Below are 24,601 nucleotides of genomic sequence, written 5' to 3'. Positions count from 1 at the left end.
CCATTACTGTTGCCCCCTTACAGCTTGGCAGGGCCCACACAACCAATCAATTTTATTGAGAATGCCTTGGATCTGCTGCTAAGCGCTGAAGATGAAGGAAATGACGAATTGGAACTGGTTTGCCCCGTACATCACCCGAAAAAGAAGTCGAGCGATAGCAGCGGAGACGACGGCAAAGATAAAGATGGCGTCATTCAAGTGTGCTCATGTCGCTTTTTTAAGAAGAGCAAGAATGCCTAGAGTTCGCTGAGTGCCTACAACAGTCCAAAAGCTACATACATACATATGTCGCTTCTGCGAATATTATATTTCCTAGCTACCCTTTGTTATTTTTCTCAACATTTCTGCTATGCAATAAATATTTGTTCTTCTATATATTTAATATAATTGAGTTACGTTTTCTTTATCGGACTCACCTTATCAAATGCCATCGGACGTGACAGCTTCTCAATGGTCTGTCCACCGCTCGAAGTGCTGGAGCTGCCGCTCGAGATGCCGCCAAGCAGCGACGAGGTCGACGACGAGTTCTGAACGCCATACGGTTGAAGCGGATGCGCTGGCAAGTGGTGCGTGTGCGGTGGATGTGGATGGTGGGGTGTATGATGTGGCTGATGATAGTGCTGTACACCCACGGCGCTGCCGCTGAACACAGTGGCCGCCTGAGTGGTGCCCGATATCGCTATGGCTGCAGTTGCCAGCGCAGGACTGGTGCTCGCTGGCACCACGCCACTACCGCCCGCTGCGGTTACACACACAGCATCGCCGCTGAGAGCGCGCACAAGTGCGTTGGTCGTGTTGAGCGATGCCGCACTAACGGTCGCAGTCACTGTGGCAGCTGCACCAACCGCAGCCGGCGATGTGGTGGCCGTCGAGTGCGTTTGCTGCTGCTGCTGCTGCTGCTGAAGATTCAGTGCTAGAGTTGGCTTCACTTGCGACACCAAAGGCACCAGTTGCTGCTGCTGCTGCTGCTGCTGCTGCTGAGGGCGCAGCACTAGTTGTCTGTCTCTGTCCGGCGGCAAGCCGCCAGGAGGCTCCATGGCCACTGCACAAATGAACAATTGCGCCTTGATTGGCACAATTTGCGCGAAAACGTCTGCTTCGTTGGGGAATTTATTTTGTTGGCTTGATTCACCAGGGTCAGCGCGAATTGCGGGCTCGCTGAATTTGAGATTCCTTGCAACGATTATGTCGCTATGGAGAGACAATGTATGTAGCTTTCTTGGTATTCAAGTCGGTGGTGCTGGTTGCTGTTCAATTTCCAATTGGCGTGAAATCTGCCGCAGCTCAAATAGAGTCAAATTGATTTAGTTGGATTTAATTAAGTCAAGACGAGACGTGGCAAAGGCGGCGAATCAATTCGTGACAAAGATTTAATTGAATTCGCACGTAGACGAGAGTATAGCTTAGTAGTGGTAATGTAAAGTTTGGTTTTTCTGTTCTACCTCTGTATTTTTTTGTAATAGCTTCTTTATTCTTGATTTCGATTTTAGGTGCACCAAAATCTTTTTAGCCAAACTCCATCATGTCTTTGTGTATAAAAATATTCGCTGCAAATAGCAAAGTAAAAAAAAAAATATTTATAAGTAAATAAGTCACACACCACGAAGCTGAGTCGTTTCTGCATGAAAGTAAAAAGGATACTAGGATTGGAGAAAGAAAATTCTTGAAAATAGGACACGTACATACAAATGAATAGCTGTAGCAAAATTTTAAACTAAAATACATTTCTACAAATTAAGCTTTAGCAGAACTCATAAAACACTTACAATGTTTCATTTTTTTTTTTTAGATTGGTTGCTCCTTTTTTCGCTTAAAATATTTCCTCTAAAACAGCATTTGTCGTTGTACCCGTTTTTTGTCCGTTTGTTATTGTTTTTCCTCTAGAGCCTTTATATGTATTTAGTGTTCCGCTCTCTCAGACTAAGTGTAGTCGCTTATGGAAGCTGGTGGATGCCGTTAAATTTGCTTACTCCTTCGCAGCAGGCGTGTATTGGATTTGTTGACGCATCCGTGGGCACAAAGTCTTTGCGAGAACAAGGCGCTCGTGACTCCACCTCTGCTAGCTTTGGTTGTGCTGGTGGTGGTGGTGGTGGTGGTCGTCGTTTTTGTGGCGATAAATGAGCTTATTTTCCGGTTATGCAATATGTGCCAAAGCCGTAGAGATATTTGCGTAGTTTTGGCAATTTTTGGCCTTTCTCGTATTTTAATTGTGTTGATTTGTGATCTTGCTCCAGCCGTAGCCGTAAGGGCCGTTGCTGTTGTTGTAGCACTAGATTTTGGTTTTGTTGTCGCGCTATTTGCAGCCTCACAGGTTGGTGCGCGTTTGCTCGTCTTTGTATTGAAGAGTGCCCACTTGAGGCTGCAATCCATTGCGTCATCACAACGGCATAAATTTCAAAGCCTACAAGAAGAAGAAGAAAAATGGGTGGAATTAGGCCAAACAAAGATCTATATATACAACAAAATTGTATGTGTTTAAACTATATATTTTCTACTAATTAACTGCTATCAAATCTAGATTAATATAGCATTAAATAGAGGTGGACAATTTTGTGTGAAGGCGGCCATGACCAACAGTAATCATCAGTTACCACCGCTTATGTTCGAAAATGAAGATGTTTCCGTTTTTGCTAAGGTCGACTTATTTGAGGCAAGTGTGACTTTTATTTCCCGCGTATAAGGCTCACTTCCGATTCTTTTTAGACTCTCCCTAGCCTCTTATTGAGCTCATAAACTCAGTGCAAGAAGACTCCTGTTATATGCTATATTTTAGAACGAGTTTCCGTCATCCCTTGTCAAATACGGTTTGGTGTGTCATCTTCAGCAAGTCTTACGTTTATCTTAGGAATTAATTTCTACTGCCCCTGGAAGTATTATATTGTAGAGCATACTCTCTATTGGTTAAGATTTCAGTACAGTCTTGAAGCCTTAAAATTTTGTTGGTGTTTCTAGACGGTTTGTGTATAGTAAATACATTACCTTCATCAGCTTTTATTTTCTCCCAGCTGGGAGTCTTTCTATTTGACGGTGCGAATGAACTAATAAAAGAGAGATTTTACTCAGACCCTTTTAAGCCATTAACCACAATTTAGACTATAAAGAAATGCGAATTTTAAAGGCATCTAACAATAACATATCACTATCCGGGGATATATTGTCACTAGACACGAATAAAGGCACGCTCGTGTTTTGACGGCGAAAAAAGACGCGCAAAAAAAAATTGGCGCAGAAAGACGCTTGAGAAAAACTTCGCCGAGAAAGACGCGTAAACATCGATTTGTACCTGGCCAAGGACTGTCACTTCGACATTGTTCCCCAAAAATTTTAAAATTCTTTTGGGAATTTACATAGTGTTACAGCCGCTAATAGAGTCGACCCCGAAAATAGGTTAACGCGTCTTTCTTCGCTGTCAGCTATGTTAAGAACCTTTCTTCGCCTTTCTTCGCTGTCAACTTTTTAGTTCTCGCTCTTATTTGTGTTTAGTGACGATATGTATACATATGTAGGCATTTCACAATTGAATTATCTATGCATATCGAGCCCTAACCGCCAAAATAACGTAAGCGACATTTTTTTCAAAATTTTCTTTTGGATGCAGAAATATTCCTAGAGCATTTAGGCGCATTTCTGCATCAAAAGAAAAATTTTGAAAAAAATGTCGCTTACGTTATTTTGGCGGTTAGGGCTCGATATAATAAAATTGTAACAGGCTGATGTCTGTATTGCCTGCGGTCTAAAGATCTGAACTCATTGAAAACGACGAGCTACGGGCCACAGCATCCAATTTGTTATCTTCATTATCTAAATACATTGTCGATGACGACATGATTTTTTTGAACGCGGCAGCGACATCATGAATTTGTATGAGTCTGACATAAAATAAGAGGAAGAACCTTATCTGTCGCTGGAAAGATAGAAATAGATCTAAACGGGCCACAACCACAGTCGTCGCGTTGCCCGGCCGTAGCCAAATTATTATGTATCTACATAAGAGTACGTGTTAAAATAATTTGACAGCTGTGGTAAAATATAGAAGAAAAAAAATTAGGTAGTTTCCACCTGTTTGAGAATTGCAGTTAAGGCAAAATGATAAGATAAACTAAATGTTGCAATAGGGCTGTCAAAAGAAAGATATTTAAGAAGGCTTGCTGCAGAAAAAAATGTATGGAAGGTTGCCACCTGTTGGAAAGTTTAATTTAATTCAATTAATAAAATAGATTAAATATTTCAATATGGATATCAAAGTAAAGAGGTTTGCGAAAGTTTACTGCCGAAAATAATTTTGAGGAGGGTTGCCACCTGTTTGAAAAATTGTATTTATTTAAATTGATTGAAGAAAGTGGGTGATATGTATGTATGTATGTAGACTTGAGTTATATGATTATAAATTAAATTTCCACGAGAAAGTCGATACTCTACCTACTTTCTTCATAGCTTCGAAAATATATTAACTAACACTCACATTTATAAAAAAATAAAGACTGCTTCATTAATCGAAAATTCATTTGAAAATCTTCCTTCATAAAGCTCCTAAAATCTATGTATTTTATTTTTTATGAATGAGGCCACAAGAGTTTTGGGAGGGAATAACAATGCAAAAATAATTTTAAGCCGCCGTCAAGCATGGCGGATGTTTGCTAATCATTACGTAAATATGTATTTCCTTTTAGACTTCTTCTGACTTGTTCTATTCTCTGATTTCACTATCACTGATATCGATAATAATCGATATTTTTCAAAATATTTCTCTTTATATTCTGTGTTATCTCTACTAGTACTAGAATTTGTTTTTTTTTTTTTTACAAAATCACTTACCGTAACTAAGTTTTACTAAGAGTACCTCACTATTGACATCTGTGTTAACGCATGGCAGCTTTCGCTAATTACTTCAAAGTATCATTCGTGTTGAATAGGCCCATCCACATGCAGCCATCGTACCCAACACTGAATATTACTTTTTACATGGCATGCCGTAAAGAATGAACCATTGCAAAATGCTTCCATGTATGTATGGGTATTTGATTCTTCAGCAATGCACGCTTGCTACCACCAGAGCTGCCAACTTGGCTCAAACCGTGCCATTTTTGGCCCTATTTTACTTCTAATGGCACTTAATTTTTCAATTTGGCACAAAGCGCCAAATGGCACTTTCGAGAAAAAAATTATATTTCAAAACATTTTTGTGAAATCCTTTGCGCATACATACTTCCTTTTCTCGACTACAATTTTCTAATTTCTATAGTACGTACAACTGGTTGACCTTGATTTGGTATTGTACTTTTGTTGTAGGAATGTGTTTCTAATTTTAATGCTAAAAGGGAAGAATTATAAAGAATGGCACTTTTTTTAGCACTTTTATTTTTCTATTACGCACATTTTGGCACTTTTTTTATCCTTAATATGGCACTTCATAGCTAAGTATAGTTGGCAGCTCTGGCTACCACTCGTTGCTTCACTCGTCGCAGGTAAAAGAGTAATAATGGCTGCAAAAGGCACTAATTGCACACAGTTGACATGGGCTGCTCATACGCTCGCAAATTGACTGAGTATTGTTTGTAATTTCCTGCTGCGCTGTCAAAAAGCATGTATGTTTTTTCTCTTTTTCTTTCTTTACCCAGTGTGTAGGTGATATGCATATACATACACAAATGCTCATCTACATACACACATGCCAATTTAAATTTTAAAACTCGTGTCTGCACTTGCTGGCCCACTTTGATGGCCCTTTTATGCCCTTGATGTACACTAGGGCGGTCCAAAAATGCAGGCGAATAAAAAAAAGTCGGGATTTTAATGCACTCACCTCCTATATCGAAAAAAAACGTACCACTATTTTTTTATTAAAAATTTTTATAGATCGCTCAAAGCGCTCAAAGTTCTCGATGGTGTTTATATGAGAAGAAAAAAAAACTTTTGTTGAAATGGTATAGAATCCTTGAAAACCAATATTTTTCTATAGGAAAACTCAGTTTCTTTTCAGTAGACTTCAAATAATAACACCCAATTGCTTATTTAGCCATTTCTAATAAAAACTATTTTTATGGGTCCCCCATTAAGTTTTTCTGGGTTTTCGGTTGCCCCCCTAAAAAAATAAGGAAAATTAAAAAATTTGTTAAGTTAGCATTTGGAGTAGAAAAAGTTGAGAGAAAGATCGAAAATATTGATTTTCAAGAATTCTACCATTTTCCGAAGATTTTTCTCCCCATATAAAATACAGGGAAAACTTTGCGCGCTTTAAGCGACCTGTAAATATTTTTTTTTATTTAAAAACAAAATAAACCGGGGTATATTTCTTCGATGTGGAACAATTCTAGGGGATGAGATCTTTAAAATTCCGACATAACTTTGTTTGCACCACCCTAATGTGCATACATTCATATGAATTTGTTTGGTTTGCTCTCTGTGTGTGTGTGTGTTGAGGCCCTGGCTGCTGTACTAACAAAGTAAAATACAAATGGTCGTGCCGGTATGGTGGAGAGTGACTTGCCGCTTGACTGAGTCAATAATCATGTTTTTATATGCACTCAGCGGAAGTCTAATTAATTCTGCAGGAAGCACAGTTAATATGGTAATTTCCGGTTAGTTCAACCTGCACACATGCACCATGACCAAGTATATATACGTACATATGTAAGTGTGTGTGTTTTTTTCAAGCCGGTGAGGATTGAAGAAGCAAAGACAAATACGTGACTGGTTCATTGGTGTGCGTGAACTGAGCGGTGTAGCAGCACGTGCGCAAGGACAATACAGGCGATTAGCAGATGCAGGGTTGGTTTCTAAGTATTAATTAAATGTGGCCTAGCAACACCTAAGTGTTTAAGTACATGAATATATGTACATATTTAGTTTGTATGTATCTACTCAGAAAAAATATGTACTTACATATATGCCAAGGTCATATTTTGATATGTGGATAGAAAGCAATGCATATGAAGTAGGTATATGCGTTAGACCAAAACCACATTTACCCGCATGCTACGTTTCAAAAGCTGGTTTTCAAATGCTGAAAATTTATAATTCTAGCGAAAAATGGTAAATAATATTTGACAATTTAGATACCAAATATTCTTCGTCTTCTTATTTGGCGCTACAACGACCAGATGGTTTTTTTTCTGCTCTAATACTACTAGCTGGTCAATATGCCTTAGTGAAAAGTAATTTTTTTTATGTTGAAATATATATGTATGTATATATAGTAGGAAGGTCCAAAAATACATGCGAGGAAAAAATTTTGAAATGTTAGGCTCTGACCCCTAGGATTTTTCGTAATGGAAAACGCGTATATTTTTATTAAGAACAATTATGATGAGGGCTTTGAGGCAGCAAATTAAATTTTCCATATCTTTCATATGGAGAAAAATCACCTTTTCGTAGAAATTGTATAAAATTCTTGAAAATCAATCGGAAGAATCTTACCCAGAAAGAATCGTTAGTCTTAAAAAATTGCTTAGTATTATTGGAAGTTTCCTGAAGAGAAACAGAGTTATCCTAGCGAAAAAACATTGATTCTATAACATTTCTATGGAATACTGGTATTTTTCATTTAGAAAAACTTTACAAACTTTTTATGTTTTATATTTTTGATGTTAGCTTGAACCAGGCTTAAACCCAGACCCTGCGGAATAGTAGCGCGCACTGCTGACCACTACGTCACTTCGGATTCCGCTATAGCGTAGTCGAAAATAGCGCGGTCATTCGTTACAACCATAGACAATTTTCAATAAACATTTAGCAAGCATTTATACAGTTATTAATTTAAACCTTCACCTTTATTTTTTCTTGCTTTCACTTATTAAAATATTGATGCCCTGATAAAGTTGCGGATCACGTACGCATCAACATTTCCAGTAGCATTGGTCTTAGTGATAAGCGCAGGTCCGATTCAAAGATGGGGATAATCGGGGATATTTTGTCCTTAATGGCCTTGGTCCATTCCCGGTTATTAACGTAAACTTTTGAGTGCAGAAAACGTGACGATAAAAATTTTAGTAGGGTTTAATCACAATCTTGGTGGCCAATTTCCATCTCCTTCTCGACAGATAACCATCCATCAACTCTTTCCATCGTGGAATCCGCTGCGTGGCACGCAACACTTTCCAACCATTACCACATATCGTCCAGATCCATATTGTTATTGATGGCCTCACTAAGGTATTTTTTGAAAATATACCGACCAATAATACCACCAGCCAAAAATTTCCATCATTTTTTGATATGCACTTGTTAGATTTGGTATCGTCCCGTATGTACATATATTTTTTAACCTTTTTTCAAAGATAAGTATAAGAAAAACTTGAATAACTGAACCTAAACTATTCCGATTTAGGCTTGTGAGATATCATTGGATAGGTATTTTCCAACCCTTCCTATTCCTTTGGTAAGAGACTTATTCAAAGGATGAAAGAGAAAGGTAGGATGAACGAGGGGCAGTCCAAGTTGAACTAAGATGTGTTGGTATTTGAAAAAAAGGGACGTGAATGAGTTTTTTGCACAGAAATAAAAAGTATGAGAAAATACACACACAATTCTAAATCAGAATAGCTTTGGCACAGTTATTCAAGTTTTCGTAAATCAGTCTTTGAAAATAGTTAAAAAAACATCATCAAAAATCTCGTTATTACGATTCCGTTGAAGAGAGTTTTGAATATTTGTATGCAGATTTTTTAAGCTTAATCTTTTTGGTCATCTGAGAGGATTTTTTTCAAAAAGTTCTTTAAGAAATAATTTTTATTTATAAAAACTCCATTTTTGGAGATATATTCAAATCGCTATTCAGCTAACTAAATCTTAATATTTTTCTGAAATATTTTGGAGGACGTCTTCAAATATGGTAAGTTTTGTAATTCGGGTGCAAAAACGGCATCTTTTTTTTTACCCTTACCCTTTTTTACCGTTACCTTAATAAAACCGTAACTGACTAAAAATTTTTTTATTGCTTAAAATTATGTGGGGCTTATATATAGATGAAATGCATCATAATCAATCAAAAGGGAATTTAGAATGCTTACTTAGTTACGGCTTTTTGTATCTCAGCGACTATATGAGTTAGGGCCTTTCTATATTAAGGTAACGATATGTATGCGTGTATTTAGTTAGCGAAAAATTTTTCAGTCATTAATCAATTAAGTATCTACTACTTGCTGCTGTCAGGGTGGCCGTCTGACTGTCTGGCAGCTGCTTGTGCAGACAACAAAATTTCACCAACATTCGCTTGACCTTCAAGTAGAAGGTCGAGAAGCCTACAACTCTGCTTACACTTACACCCATACACACACACGCTACCAACCGCCTTAAAAACTTGCCAATTTGTTTTGCTCACTTTAATGTAATCTGACTTAAGATGCCCGGCAAAGTGCGTACTTTCATATTTGTAGCACACTGTGAAAAGGATGTTAAACCCTGATAGCCGCAGATAACCCGAAGTGTTTTCGGTGACAGTAAAAACACAAAAAAAAATATACTAGTAAAACTACTATTCATTTACAGCGGTGAACGTTCTGCATAGTCAGCGTAATTTTTTTTGCATGAATGCCGACATAGTCGTCAAGCGATTTTCCCCTCAAACTAAGAATTCAATGTGGTATAATCAGGCAACTCAAATGCTGTTTTTGAACATCTTTGAGACTTTTATACACGGGCATAAGTAAGTACATATGTATGTGAGTATGTATGTATTAGTAAACGAAAAATCGGAAATTAACAGAGGTTTTTGCGAAAACATTTGTTTCTTTTAGTTTAACCCTTTCAGGTTCAAAAACCTTTAAGTATCTATTAAAAATATGAAATATATAGACATACAACCTACGAAGAGGTATAAGTTTTTTTATTCACCAATAGAAATAACTAGCTAACAAATCAGCACACTGTACGTAAGCTCATTTGTGTTTGGTTACTGGCAAGTAAATATTACCAGTCAAAGTATCTGCTCTGGCTGTCAATAACTATGGCATATATGTAAGTATTGCTTCCCCTCCTCGCCTTCCCATTTTCCCGCACGCATTCTCTATGAATCAGCCGTACTTTTCCTACCCTTTTCGTCAATACGTACACAAATATTTTAATCAAGAAAATGTACCCAACCAAATGTGAATATTTTACGAGTATTTTGTATAATACAGACTCAATAACAACAGCAAAAACAAAAGCATTACTGTTAACAGGAAATACATACCTAAATACCAAACGAAAATTTTGTCAGCACTTCGACCACTTTTCAAAATTTCGATGATTTCGAGCAACTTTTTCAAAGCGGGCAAGAAGGAAAAAAGGAAGTTAGTGACAGCCTTCTTAGTCAGTGTACATACAATATTTTCCTTACAATATTATTTCCCTTTGACTTAAGTACGTATGTATGTATACATGCACATACATAAACACGTTTTGCCTTTGATTTTAACTAAAGTGACAATCTGTGTGATTCGTTTCCACATTTGTTTCTTCTCATGTGACCCTTTTTGCTGCTACAAATGAGAAAAAGAGCAGCGAAAATTATGTATAAATTTGTTGTGAACAGTGTGAGGGTGAGCTTATTTTGGTGCGTGTTGGTTAAGATGAGTTGATAACTGTGTCAAGAGTTCGTAAGTACATATGTATGTATATGTGCATACAGACTTACAAACCGATTTCTATGCTTACATAAATATATGTATGTATGTAGCTGAACTCGAAAGATTTTTAGTAGAACATTAGTGAACTTAAGAGAATAAATCTGGCTGGATTAAAAAGTTAAAGTTGAGTTATAGATACTGGATGAAAGATACTGGAATTAACTTTGAATGGATAGTGCTGTATTTGTATGATTATTTTCGACTTAACCTGAATAACACTGTATGTAAATTTTAAAGTTTTAAAATATCATTGCCAAATGGCCAAACACGTAAACTTAATTCTGTGATCTAAATCACAATGCCGTTTTCAGAAAATCCGAAATCAGAAATTTCGTGGAGAAGTTTTATGAAGAAAATGCAAACTTTAACAGAGAAAAAATTTACAAAAATAACAAATTGAATAAAAAATGTGGTGGATTTTTGGTGCAAACAAATTTTTTTAAGCAAGAACTCGGATGGAGATTGTGGATTATGGAAAACAGAAGAGTAGGTTTTAGCGGGCATGGAAAAATTCGGAGTCCGCTCTTTATTTATGTTTCCTTAAAATTTTCTTTCAACCTTTTTCATAACTACACGGTCTAGACTGGCAATCGTAATTTTTCTTTTATGTCTCTGATCATATAGAGAGTTTTACAATTGGCGCGGAGTGGAATTTGCCCCTAACTAGGCAAAATGCTAATGATTGATTTTTCCGTTTTTCTTGAGAGCTGAAAACTGCCCCTAAAAATTTACCTGATTCTAGGTTTTTGCCTTGTGAACTTTCGGAACTTTTTCTTACATTTTTCATCAATCATTATGAATGGTTTCACTGCTACCAAATATTTAGGCTGGACCCAACAAAAAATAGAATAAATAAATATCTTTAAAAAAAATTGAAATGCTTTTGCAGAGCATAATTAGAGCTAGGATTGGTTCTATTTTATTTTCATCAACTGTACATATTTCCACGAAACAACGAGAATCAAGAAAAATGCACGACTATCCTTATTCTTCCTACGGTTCCTTGAATTTATTAATTTGATTCGTGGAAAAAGCTTCTGGAACTTGATGTCACTAAATGTAAATGTCAGAAAAAATTTAAGTGAAAATTGAAAATCAATGCCTTAGACAGTGAGGAGTGTATGGACATCTATGCATTTTTATATACATTCATACATATTTATTCAAATATATGAAATAGTTTATGGAAGAGGGCAACACAGTAAGCAAATTTTAATGCCAAAGCCAAGGGTGAACATAAAACTTCTTGCCCTTAATATTAAGTATACATACATACGTACGTACAAGTAAAATCGAATACCTCACACATGCGTGCGCACAAATTGTCAACTACTATTTTCATTGGACCAAAGACGCACTTATCAACTACATTTTTGTTCCTTGAATCCTTGGAAAGGAAAATACTTTTCACTTCTTCGACTAACATGCAATTTCTTTTAAACCATTTCTTTTTTCTCTCCGATGTGTACAATCAGTATCTTGTAATACTTTTTTCCAATTCGCCTCCTTGACCATCTTCGGGCGCCATTAGGTGAATTGTATGAACTCTAGTGATTGCTGAAAGCTAAATTGCCTCACCGACAGCGCACCACGTTTAGCAGCTTCGATGGGAAAACATGCTAAAGTGATGTCGCTCTAACAATTGGCGCATCGACCGACTGTCACTTGGCTCTAACTTTAACTGAGTGCATTCAAACCTAAGGACTTGACTGAGATCCGTTTTTACCAGCGAAAGTGGGTGAAGTCAAAGGTGCCTCCTCCATCTATAAATTTATGTACAGCAAAGCATAATCCTACATTTGTACATTTATTTGCAGTGAACTGAGTATGTATTTCTATGTACATATTTCGAAAACCGGAATTTCGCTTACATTCTACATATAAGAACGTATTGAAGTGGAAGAGATAAAAAATTAGTTGAAGACAAGCAATAAATTTGCCACAAGCGAACAAACATGGCGCATGGTTACTAGTGCCACAGAAAGAGGATAACGAATTCAATTCCAAGTAGGAGTGAAAGAGAATGAACGAAATTAATTGAAAATAGTATTTCAATATAAAACTCAGTTATTCGCACAAATCTTTGCCTAAATTTACTGACAATCATTATTTTGTTTTTTTGTTAAATTAATACAAAAACGAAAGTGCTGTGTGCTGAAGAAAAAATGCAAGGCGAGATAAGCAGGAGAACGTGTGTGACAAGAGCTTTATGTACTTTAAGGTAAGAAGATAAAATTATATTATATTCGAAAGAAAGGCCGATCTTTTTTTTTAATTCTTGGCCATTCCGTTTAACTGCAAAATGTGATAAGAGTCTAAGCGGCTTTGTTAATCACTATCTACTTTCATGGGGTATATCTGGGATTGATTTGAAGCCACCACCTGCCCAAGCCGGTATCAAAAATAAGATCGTCTCGCAAGATCCTGGTATACTCACTAAATTGTTGACATCGTTGTCCGCAACAACACAGTTGCCATCGCTGCTTCCTCTAGGGATTAAGTGATTTAGTTCGAAAATTGTCTATTTTATGTCGCATCGTCTACAGAACTAAGTAGCTCAGTTTCGGAGGGCTTAATTCCCAGACCTTTCGTTTAGGACAACCACACTAGGTCATTGATTGCCGATACCTCATTTTCCGTCGCAATGAACTTCCCTGCGACCAGATTGACTAAACCATCTGTGGACGCAATAGCTGTGGTGGCTTTGTATGAATATGTGAAACAGAATCGCGTATAAATCGAGGAAGCATAGCTGAGCAGATTGAACCTCTCCCCCGCCTTCCAGAAGGGTGCCGCGTGTAGTTGTTTTATTTATTTCTGCGATTCGAAATGAGTCACTGATATTCCTCGTTTTCAATCGATTTAGTCCTACAGCAACCATGCCAAGAATGCCAAGCTAACTTTGTGAAAGGTGCCTTCGACATGAATAAAGGCAGCCATAATAAGTCGTTTGTGGCATAGGGCTTGTTAAGTACTACCAAAAGTTTCGTGTAAGACTGTTTCGACCGATCTACTCAGCTTTGTAGTAAGCATGTTTAGAATCGCTTATATATTCGGAAACAAGACAGCGCTTGATCTGTAGGCTCAGCAGCCTCTCAATACCCTAGGTTGTATCTAGGCTTGTACGCATAGGTTAAGCTTCATTTCGATCCCTTCTAGTAGACCGATAAATTAAAAAAAAAGGTTAAATTGGAAAGGTTTACCTTTTATTAACGAATTTTCTTGAACCCTTGTCTTCCTTTTCACTAAGTTCCTTAAAAAATTATTATCATTAAGAGTAAAGCTAAAGCGAAGCTCCTTCGATGCCGCTCCAGCAAAAGATACAAGCACAATTCTAAAGAATAAAATCTACCTACATATTTCAGTAAAGATGGGTTTTTGTATTTTCAATGGCATTCAAGCAAGAAATATTGAAAAAAATGCACACAAATCCACTCACTCAAAAAAAATAAATAAATTAATGGCTCAAACAAGCAGACTTGATAAAAGCACGCCACACAATTAGTTAGAGAACTGAGCGAAAACGAGAAGAAAAAGTGCATGAAAAATCAATAAGGATCAACAAGGATTTCAAGCATTTAACGAGTATTTATGTAAGTGCAGTGCAGTAGTAATATGTATGTGTGTATGTATGTATGTATGTATGTATGTATGTATGTAGTGCAGTGCCACTTGCACAATCGCAGCTACAAACTAATAACTATTCGCACTAACGACCGTCGATTTTCCCCTTTTAATCGTTGTTGGCCGGAGCATGTAAACTGCGTTGTGATGAAACGCCCAAACCAACGCACCATAGCCGACCCCACCAACTGCGAGTGCAACAATAATAACAATTACAAAGTTCACTTTAGTATAAGGCACTCGAATTTCTATGAGTACTTGCAAGTTTAGCTGACGTCCGCAAAGGACACAAGTGCGTGGGCGTTAGTGGTAGTGGTAGCGAGCAAGAAGAGGCCGGCAAATTTATTATAACTACGGTTTAAATAAAATATATTTGTATGTGTATAAAAATATTAGAAAATTGAAAGGAATTTGAGCTTTATCTGCAGATTGCACCCAAACCGGTCAAATATTGACCCTGCTGGCCAGTGAATTCCGTTTGGAGAGAGTGACAAAAATCCAGTGCTAAGAATAACGCAACGGGAGTGACTTACAATGCAATTTTACCTATATATCCACGTACTAAACATGCACTAGGCTGATCAAAAACCGAAAATTCAGGGTGAGTGTTCGATTGAAAGATTTACTGTCTTCAGTTTTTGAACTATGAAGCTACTTGGAAGATAAATATTTATTTCATGTAAGTCAAAGTGCAGGTAGTCTCTTTTAATAAATCAAGTTTCCAATTATTCTTGGGTCACAAAAAACTATATAAAATGGCTGCCACCCTAACATACCCACTCAAACAAATCGCAAGCTTATGTGCATTGGCGAGTGAATTCATTCGCAAACAGCCAAAATCAGGCGGCGTCGTCGTCGCTGCGCTTGAAGTTCTCCTTGCTACTTGATGTCTCGTTGACGTCATTGCGATAATACCTACGTCTCAACACTAGTAAATAAGTATATGCGACTGTGAGTATTTTTCTAATGATTAGGCAGTGACTTGTCGTTGATGCTACATACATATTTATTATATGACAAGCGACAGGCAACGCGTACAGTAAAAGCTATTTCCAAAATGATGTAATGCATTTCATCAGAAAACTTAATCATCATCTTAATCCGTGAACAGGGACCGTAACTTGTATGCCTTCTTTCAAAAAAGTCGATAAGAAATAACGAAAATGAAAGTAAATGTTTTACTTCTATTTTTCTTTAACAGTTAGAAGTTCATATTCGACTTTTATTTTAACTATCATAAATTACAGTTAACATTTGTCTTTATTTTCTCAATTAAAAGAAAAATTAAAATTTCACTTTTATTTTTTCGATCACAAATAACAGTTTACCATCGATCGTTATATTACTTCATTGCATGGTTATTATTGCGCAACCGTAAATCGTTTTCTAACTTAAACGTTTGCAAGCATAATAAGCTTTTATTGGAAAAAAATACAAGTAAAATTTTTATTTATATGTTTTATCGAAAAAAATAAAATTCTAACTTTAAATTTAAACTTTTACTTTTGATCGAAAAAAATAAAATTCAAATCATAACTGTTATTTTCGACTGAAAAAAATAAAATTAAAATTTTAATTGTTATTGTTGACTGAAAAAGTATTAGCCAAAAAATTGATTTATCATTTTAATCATTAAAGATTAATATTCCTTAGCTAACAGACATCAAAGATCGCATAGACGAATTCTTTCCATCTGACTTCTTCAATTGAATTTTCGTAAGTAACTTTTATTTTCGAACCCTGACCGTAAACTATTTTTGGTGATGGAGTTTTGCACGTTTTACCCTAAAAAAATTAATTTCTTATAAAACAAGATGCGCAAGACCGTTCGAAAAAATCGTTTAAAAATCAACAGCACTTTTTTCGAAAACAATCGCAAAAGCCGTCAGCAAAAAAAATAACATTAACAATCGCGGTGATTGGTTTTTTTTTAAGTGCTGTTGATTTTTCGAAATTTTTTGCGAACGAAATACAAATTCATTTTTACTAAAACTTTATTGGCTATAAAACTGTATACCCAAACAAATTTATAAACATTTAAAAAATTTTTGATTTTTCTTTATCTTCAAATTTGGTTTTATGTAGTGCGTTCATGCAACACAAATTGTTTAAATTCTTCCATTTACTTGTTATATAGATACATAAGTTTACACGTTCTGACGAATACACGACACATTTAGTGTTGCCAAAGGTCCCGTATTTGCCGGGACGTCCCGTATTTTGTAGTTAGCTGTTCCGCCGGGACAAAATTTTTCCCGTATTTTCGACAATTTTATTATTTTTTTCAATCTGTAAACTTCTACTCAACATGGTCATGGTTTAACGCGGCTATTGTGAGTGGGTCACTAGCAAGCTTTATTACATGCAACAATGTAAGAGAAATATAGCTAAATATTTCCGTTGATTTTTTAGAATTTTTTTTTCGAGGAGGGTTTTGCCAATTTTCTTCCATATAATGCATGAACAAAATGAATTTTTTATGGAAGAAAATGCGCAACACCCTCCACAAAAAAAAAAAACTAAAAAATCAATTGTAATTTTTAGCGACTTGAAACTTGCACTTTATTGTACTGAAATTGAATGGGCTATAAAACCGCATACTCGAAATCTTTCTAGGAAATCTAAATAAAAATTTCGAATTTTTTTTTTAAGTTTTATTGTTTTTGTGAACTTTTTGCATGATTTGAAGCTTTTATTTATATGGTATATGATATAGATCGACCCATATTTTAAATGAAAATTAATAACAATAAATAAGTAAAGATAAGTTTCCAACATACATATTTTAGTATAAATTAAAAAGTTTGGCCATGAAATAAACGAAATTTATAAAAAGATTATAACTAATCAGAGCATTACTTCACCTGTGTTAATATATGTTTCGTAGTTGGGCTTTTAATGCAAATCCTTTATTTCTCATTTGTCCCGTTAAATTTTTAGTAAATCCCATATTTTTGAGGCAAATTTTTCACTTGTCCCGTATGGCATTTCGCCAACTCGAATTTGAACCAGCAAACATAAACCTAAAATTTACACAATCTGTGTAGCTTTCAGATAAAAGCATTGTTGCAACTACTCAAAATGCTTCCAAGCGAATCAAAGCGGTGAAAGGAAGTGAAATAACTTTTGTTATTATTTTTCTGCATCCTCTTTGCTTTTTATGCACCACTGTACATAAATTTTTGTCGGAAAAAGTTGACGTTTTCGAATTCCACCGACTGCACAAAGTGTAGAAGCAGCAATGACAGAAAGCTTAAAACTTCTCCAGTATGTATACTAACCGAACAACAACAGAGCAGCCAACACAGCCACCACAGCCACAACAAAGTCGACGAATATTTTAATTACTTTTAAATAACGAACTGTATAAGGATGTATGATATAAGCATATGTATGTATGTATGTATATGCTGTATATATCCTCACATACTTATTATCAACATGCAATACTCCCACGGACAGTGGCAGAGTTTAAATGGCACACAACTCATTCTTTTCGAAGAAGAAATAGTAACGGCAGTACAAAAGTTGCATTGACAGACAAGACGAGATTTTTCGACTGGCTTCGCCACAGCAGTTTGATAATTGCTGAAGATGAAGACTTTGAATGTACACGTGTGAGTAAGTCGATTTTATATGAATTAAATGTCTTTGAAATTTTTAAGTTTAACACATTTGGAATGTTTTATGCGCATAACAATTTCATGAGATGGTGTTGGGTAGACATATTTTGAAAAATCCTACTTATGGGTCGATTTGTTTAAAACTAGAAATGTGCGGAGGTATAATTTTTCAGGCCCGGCCCTGTGCGAGTGTAGAATACATGGTCGAAAACACGAACGTTAGGCCCAACCTGAAATGGCCCTGCACTACACAACCCGATTAGGTCCAGATTATGTATTAACTTTAGGGAAAAAATTAAGCATACAATGCTTTATTTTTTTTTAACAAAAATTTTTTTTTTTATAAATTTCTTGTTCAGTTTATTTTCTTCGTGCCAGTCGTTAAGTTTTACAGTATCATATTTGTACAAAACCGAACTAAGTACATATAGTAAACAGACGCCTGATATGCCATTTTTTAAGTATTTTGTCCGATAAAGAAAGTACTCGCTTACTAGTTTCGAAGATAACAGCAAAGCTCAATATACCCTCACTGCAAAAGCTTTTAACATTCTCAAGTCATTTGTCTGTTGTCGAAACTGCCCAATTTAGTACGTGAAGTGGTTGCTAAATTATCTCAATCTCACTATCTATTTTGCTTTTACCTACCCTTTTTTTGGCCACATCATTTATCGGGCCTTTTCGTTCTTTTTCGTGCTTTGTGGAAGATTCTTTGCACGCACGAGCTCGTCTAAATTTCTGGTCCGTACCCGCGGGCTTTCACAGTAGCCCATCGGGCGCCTGCCATAACCCCGGATCATGCCCATCTCTAATTTAAACTAACAACAAACGGAAAGGAAATAATCGTAAAACCCACAAATTAATGACCTAATTTCAGCCATTAAGCTTTTCAGACGTTTGGCCCTTTTCAAGCTTTCAGCTACACAATTCACCTATTGCTGAATGCCGGAAAAGCGCTGAACGCCTGAAAAGCTTGTTGTGGGGTTGTACTCTTAGTATTGGTTTTCTAGCGTCATAGCTTGATACCATGTTGAAAACATCCACCTCAGAGGAGTGTTTGATGCATCAAGCTAGATTTTAGCCATTACTAGAAAGACATCAAGGAATTACTCCAAAAATATCAGCGAGATAGCATTTGGGAAGTGTTCAATGCTGCCCTTGCGTATGGTATAGATCGATGATAGGCCGGAAAATCCCAGACCTTTTTTCTAACACCTACACATAGTCTTCATTGCTTCCTCATTGGTCACTCAACCAAGGAAAAATAATATAGGTACTTAAAATAGTTTTACAAAAGAATATTGAGTATGTGAATACCTTACTTAATAGCTATATATACATACGTTACCATTTATCAACCCACCAGGGTTATGTACTGTTGGGCGGGGCGGAGCTCCAACTAACTAACCTCCTGGCAACCCACAGTTTCATTTCGCCAAGTCCAGAGGCGCATACTTCATTAAAAATTGTAAAATGTTGACAAGAAATAAAATGCCACTCAATTCGAGGCACCAACATTGCGAGCTCAAACCACTAATAGAAATATGTACTGTTACAGCAATGGAAACAGCACGAATTCTCGAGAATGCAAGAAATGACAAAAATGTTGAAAAATTTTCACGCAACTATGTATCGTAGTCGACATATTCAACCAACAAGCAAACGAATGTGTTCATCCAAGCACGAATTCGTGGGTACGGACACCCTCAAGTGCACTTAAAGTCGCAGGCACTACAACAACTAAGTATGTACATACATACACATGTAAATACTTAGAGCTAAATGTATGCATTTGGCATTTGAAGTTGGGACACATTTTGCGCCATCACAGTAAGCTGGCTGTAGAAATCTCTGCGTCCCTGCGTACCTGCCTACCAACTGCCTACCACTTGCAGCAGAGACCTACAAAGCTCTGACAGAGTCCCACATGGCACATGTACATAATTGCAATGGACCCAGCAGCAGCTGTCTGCTTAACTGTTACTAAATATGAGTGTGCTGTGACGGTGCGAATGCAGCCTGCACCGGGGCCACAGTCGAGGCACCAGTGAGTGTCACCAGTGGCGTCGGTTAATGAAAAGGCCACTTATAAAACACTTTGCCTCACATGCCATACTTGTTTGTCCATTGTGCCTGTGTGGCTGTAAAAATCGTTTGCGCGAGGGTGTACGGCAGCATAGTTTACTTTTCACCACGCTCATTTATTCAAGTAAGCAAATATTACATATTTCTATTCATGCCATTTACAACTTGTAATTACATTAAGTGCACGCACATAATTATACATTCAAGCCCAACCAGCCGCAATCGGCACTGAAATGTGGATAAACTACTGCTAGCCACGGTGCATAAAAGCTCAAAAAATTCGGCAAATGTGTGAATATGCTATTATGCCAACTAAGAGGCATCAACTTATGCATGCGTGCATATGGATATGTATGTATATTAGGGTGCATCACTACTTCATACAAAAAGAAATTGGCGCTGTTTTCCCGACGGACGTTTGTTTTTTTAATTTTAAATAAAATACTTACTGCCAATTTCATGAATGCAATTTAAGTAACAAATTATTTTGATTTTTTTGACCTTATGTATATGGAAATCTTTTTGTTTATAAATTGCTTGATTGCTCGGTTTCTCCAATCAATTTTAAAATTTATCAGATTGTTATACATAGTTTAAAAAAAAATTTTTTGGAACAAAATTGTGTGATTTTGAATTTTAACAGTCGAATTGTCGTCATGTGTCTAGTTCTTTCAAATTATCGCATTATCAATACCTATTGATTTATCGAAATTTGTCAGTTTATTGAATCGAAGTTCTTGCAATTTTCAAAGTATATCGGGATATCAAAATTCCTAGAATTACATGAATTTATCGAGTTATCGCTATTTATCGATTTATCAAAATTTATCGAATTAGCAGAGTGTATCTATCTATCGAAATTTTTCCATAAATATTGTAGGAGTATATAGTGGTTATACCTGCACTAACACAAAGTTAAGTTATTGTAAACTAGGTATAAGGTGTTTTGTGTCTATACCATTAGTGACAGAGTTATGGGTCTAGCACTAAATATATGACCGCCTAGGACACCATCTTGTAAATAGTTAGCGAATAAAGAAACATTTGAAATTTTATAGCGAGAGCGACGGACGTGTTTTATATGAATGAACATTTATGGAGCTATCAAGCTTAAGTTATCGATATATATATGTAAATTTTAGAGTAATATTTTTTCTCCAGTTCTGGAAACGCACAGTTTCTTAAGTTTATCGATAGTTATCGAAACTTGTGGAGTTACCGAATTTTATCGAGTTATCGGAATCTAGTGTTTTTCAAATTCATTGAGCTATCAATACTTATCGAATAGTCCAAATTATCGACAAACTGAATTGTAACGACTTATTTAAACTCCTAGGTCTTAAAATATTTCGAGTTATCGATAATTATCGAGATACATAGTACCCCATAGTCCACCTATTGATGATGTACGGGAGCACAACATTTACTCCATTGAATTTTTGAACGATTTAACGAACATATCTCCAAAAAACTATGTTTTACAAATAAAATTAATTTAAAAAATTTTTTTTTTGTTCAAGAAAATGCCACATATGTATAAAAGAAGAGCTTAAGCTTAAAAGGCCTGCATAAAAATATTTAAAAATTTTTTCAACGGAATGAGAGCAATGAAATTCTTGGAGGCATTTTCAAATCGGTCCAAAGCATTTTGGCGAAAGTTTTAAAATATAATAAAAAATAATTAATTCTGGTGGAAAAACAGCAACTCTTTTGCTGAGGCATCCTCATGTATACATATGTATACATACATATTAGTAAAAGGCATAAAGTTTTGTAGTTGGATAAACTAAATTAAATAAAAGGAAACTATAGTAAAAATTCTAGATGAAATATATTTATAGTACTTCAGTTTTTACTTGTATGTATGTATGTAAGTTAGCAGAAAATCTAAAATTAGTGAATTTTGTATGTACTTATGTAAAACATTAAATCTCTTTTCCAAATGCAATGGAGGCTCTAGGTATAAAATAAAAATTAAGATTTGTCTAACTTTAGTAAGAATAGGTGAAATTTATTATATCTCGCGGGGAATGCACCAGCAAGCAATTGGGCTTCCGTGCAACTTAACCAGAGACATAGCTATCGTTCTCGCTACCACTTTCTGGAAAGTCTTAATTATTTTAGAAAGCAAACGCTCCTTCAATTGTTTAAGTGATTCTACCCTCATATCTTAAGGTACAACCTAACTGAAATTTGTCTTTATTTCTTCTCTTAAGAGGATTTTCATTTTAACTTTAATAGCCTATTTCCACCGAAGCTTGACTAAACTTTGCTCTCAATAAAATCGTATTCAAATGAAAATATTTCCATAATAATTATAATAAGAAACTAAAAAAAGGTTACTATACCAGGAATTTCAGAATACTCGTCCATCCCTTCTAAAATGGAGAAAAATATTTTTATTAAAAAAAAACGCAAAAATATCAACTATCAAATCAAAATTGCACGGTTCGTCCACCCTTTCTAAAGTGGAGGAAAAGGTTTTTTAATGGAAAACGCAAAAATATGAACTACCAAGTCAGGGGTGTCGGGTTTCGAAAAGAAATGGATTAAATAGACCGGAAATATGTCTTTAAATGGGACACACACGTTTTTATTAAAGATTCGGAATTTGTGTACAAACACACATAACTTTTTTTCGAAACATTTTTCTCGGAAGTGTCCCATGTCCAAGCAGTGGAATGCGTACTGCAAACGATGAGTGTCCAGCCGACTTCGCCACTGCTGGAAGACAAACGGAGGCCATTTCGAATGTGATGTTCCACAATTTTTAGGCATTGGCTTATGTAATAAATAGAAACAAAATATTCCCTCGTTTTCATTTTACTATCGAAATATCATGTACGAAAACATTTGCTAGTTAGAACCCAGTAGACATGCTCTTTCATTTAAATACAGTTTTTGACTAATACTATGTTTTCATATGTGTATCTAGTGTATTATTTCTATGGTAAATTCTTCAAAAGAGAGGTTAAACAACTTTAATACAATTTTTAATACCCGTACAATAACTTATACGAGCATTTTTCGAAAAATCTTTGAAGAGAACAATCTCAGATTAGTCGTATTAATTTGCGACGACTAATCTCCTACAGGTGTAATTGGAGATGAATTAGTTTCCCGACTCTCGTACTGATACATACATAGTATATTTCCGAAAACTCGAATGCGGCGTTGCCGCAGCAGAAGAAGTATTGGTTTGGCAAACTCGAGTCTCTACGAATGATAAACTTTATAACGAAAGGGAACAATTCATTTCACTTAAAGAGAAAAAAAATTGGTACTTATTAAGCAGTCGTTGGTTTCTTTTCATATATTCCCTGGGTAATAGGCATTTCTTGCAGGGTCCGCAGCCATACTTACATACATATATGCATTTGTAAGTGACTCATATGAATAATATTTGTTATGATGATGTTACAGATTTCGTGACGCCCACCAAACGGCAAAGCAAGGAAATAAAATTAATGAAGACACCAAAATGCCTGAGTCTACAAATAAACAAATGACTTGTGATTTGTTCATTGACGTCCAATGGTAATATGTTTATATGCTTGACACTGGCAACGTATGAATGTACACTTAACAGCCAAAATCTGCATACACCACTTCTTTTTTGGAATGTTCACAGTAGATACTAATATTTTGCAAGCTAAAATTTTATTGTTTTTTTTATAAAAGTATGGATTAAGCTTAAAACAAAATCATGTAAACCAAGGTATCAAGCTTCATACAAAATTAAGAAAAATTCAATGCATTTTCATAAAAATGTTCGACTTTTTAATCCTTGATAATTTTGCATCAAAAATATTGCATGCTTTAAACGTTAAATTGTCTAAGACAATAACCAGTCTAAAAAATGGGCAGGAAGTGAATATAATTCAAGAAAACGAACTAAATCATAAAAACAGATCTACAAAAATATTCACATAAAACTGGCGACATATGAAATAATAATATGCGAGTGTACATAAATTCTTCCTTAGCAGGCATATGTATCTGTAATAGAATCGAATGTTTTGCAGAAACAATATATGTAAGTATTACATAAGAAGGCATATTTGCATATGTATGTACGTACAAATGCATATGTCGACATAAATACATATGTGTGTATTTTACTATACTCATCTTTGTACATATACTTATGTATACTATATATGTATGTACATTTTCGCTGTCAAATATACGCAATGCTAGCCTTGTGGCTGAGCGTTACTTTGCAGAAGAATTGGAGGACAGCGTTTGAAATCAATTTCTGGATGTAAGGAATCTTTTGATAGAAAACGTATGTACATACAAATGTAGTTATGCAAAAGAAACGAGACAAGATTGTGCGGCTACAATCCCTTGGGCGTACGCTCAGCGGAAAACTCTACTTAAAAAAGAAACAGTAACAAAAAATAAACACTGAATGCGCCTGGGCCACACAACTAAAACGAAACTTCCCTCATTTCTAGTTTGCTTCATATTACAGACATTCTTCTTAAGCTTAATATTAACCTTATCCTTATCGTTGGTTTTCGTATTCGTTTTGGTTTTCTATTCGTCTTCATTTTTTTGGTCGTATTCGTTTTCGATTTTATCTCCATATTCGTCTTCGTCTTCATTTCGTATTCCACTCTTAGTTCTGTTTGTATTTCTCATCGTCTCCGTAATTGT

General features: G+C 35.6%; 1 protein-coding gene across 1 annotated transcript in view; it reads right to left on the bottom strand.

The window, feature by feature from the left end:
• Positions 1-392: 392 nt before the first annotated feature.
• Positions 393-24,601, bottom strand: part of LOC118749526 (protein bunched, class 2/F/G isoform-like) — a 41,984-nt gene continuing 17,775 nt past the window's right edge. Inside the window, exons 2-3 of the mRNA XM_036484334.1 lie at positions 1,767-2,401; positions 393-1,547 (exon numbers count right to left, since the gene is read on the bottom strand). Of these exons, the coding sequence (XP_036340227.1) occupies positions 393-1,037 (645 nt within the window). The 5' untranslated portion in view covers positions 1,038-1,547; positions 1,767-2,401. The remainder of the gene's footprint in view (positions 1,548-1,766; positions 2,402-24,601) is intronic.

This window comes from Rhagoletis pomonella, unplaced genomic scaffold (assembly GCF_013731165.1).
Source record: "Rhagoletis pomonella isolate Grant_MI unplaced genomic scaffold, Rhpom_1.0 Rhpom_scaffold_00018, whole genome shotgun sequence".
Classification (NCBI taxonomy): Eukaryota; Metazoa; Arthropoda; class Insecta; order Diptera; family Tephritidae; genus Rhagoletis; species Rhagoletis pomonella.
This window is presented reverse-complemented; position numbering and strand designations above follow the sequence as displayed.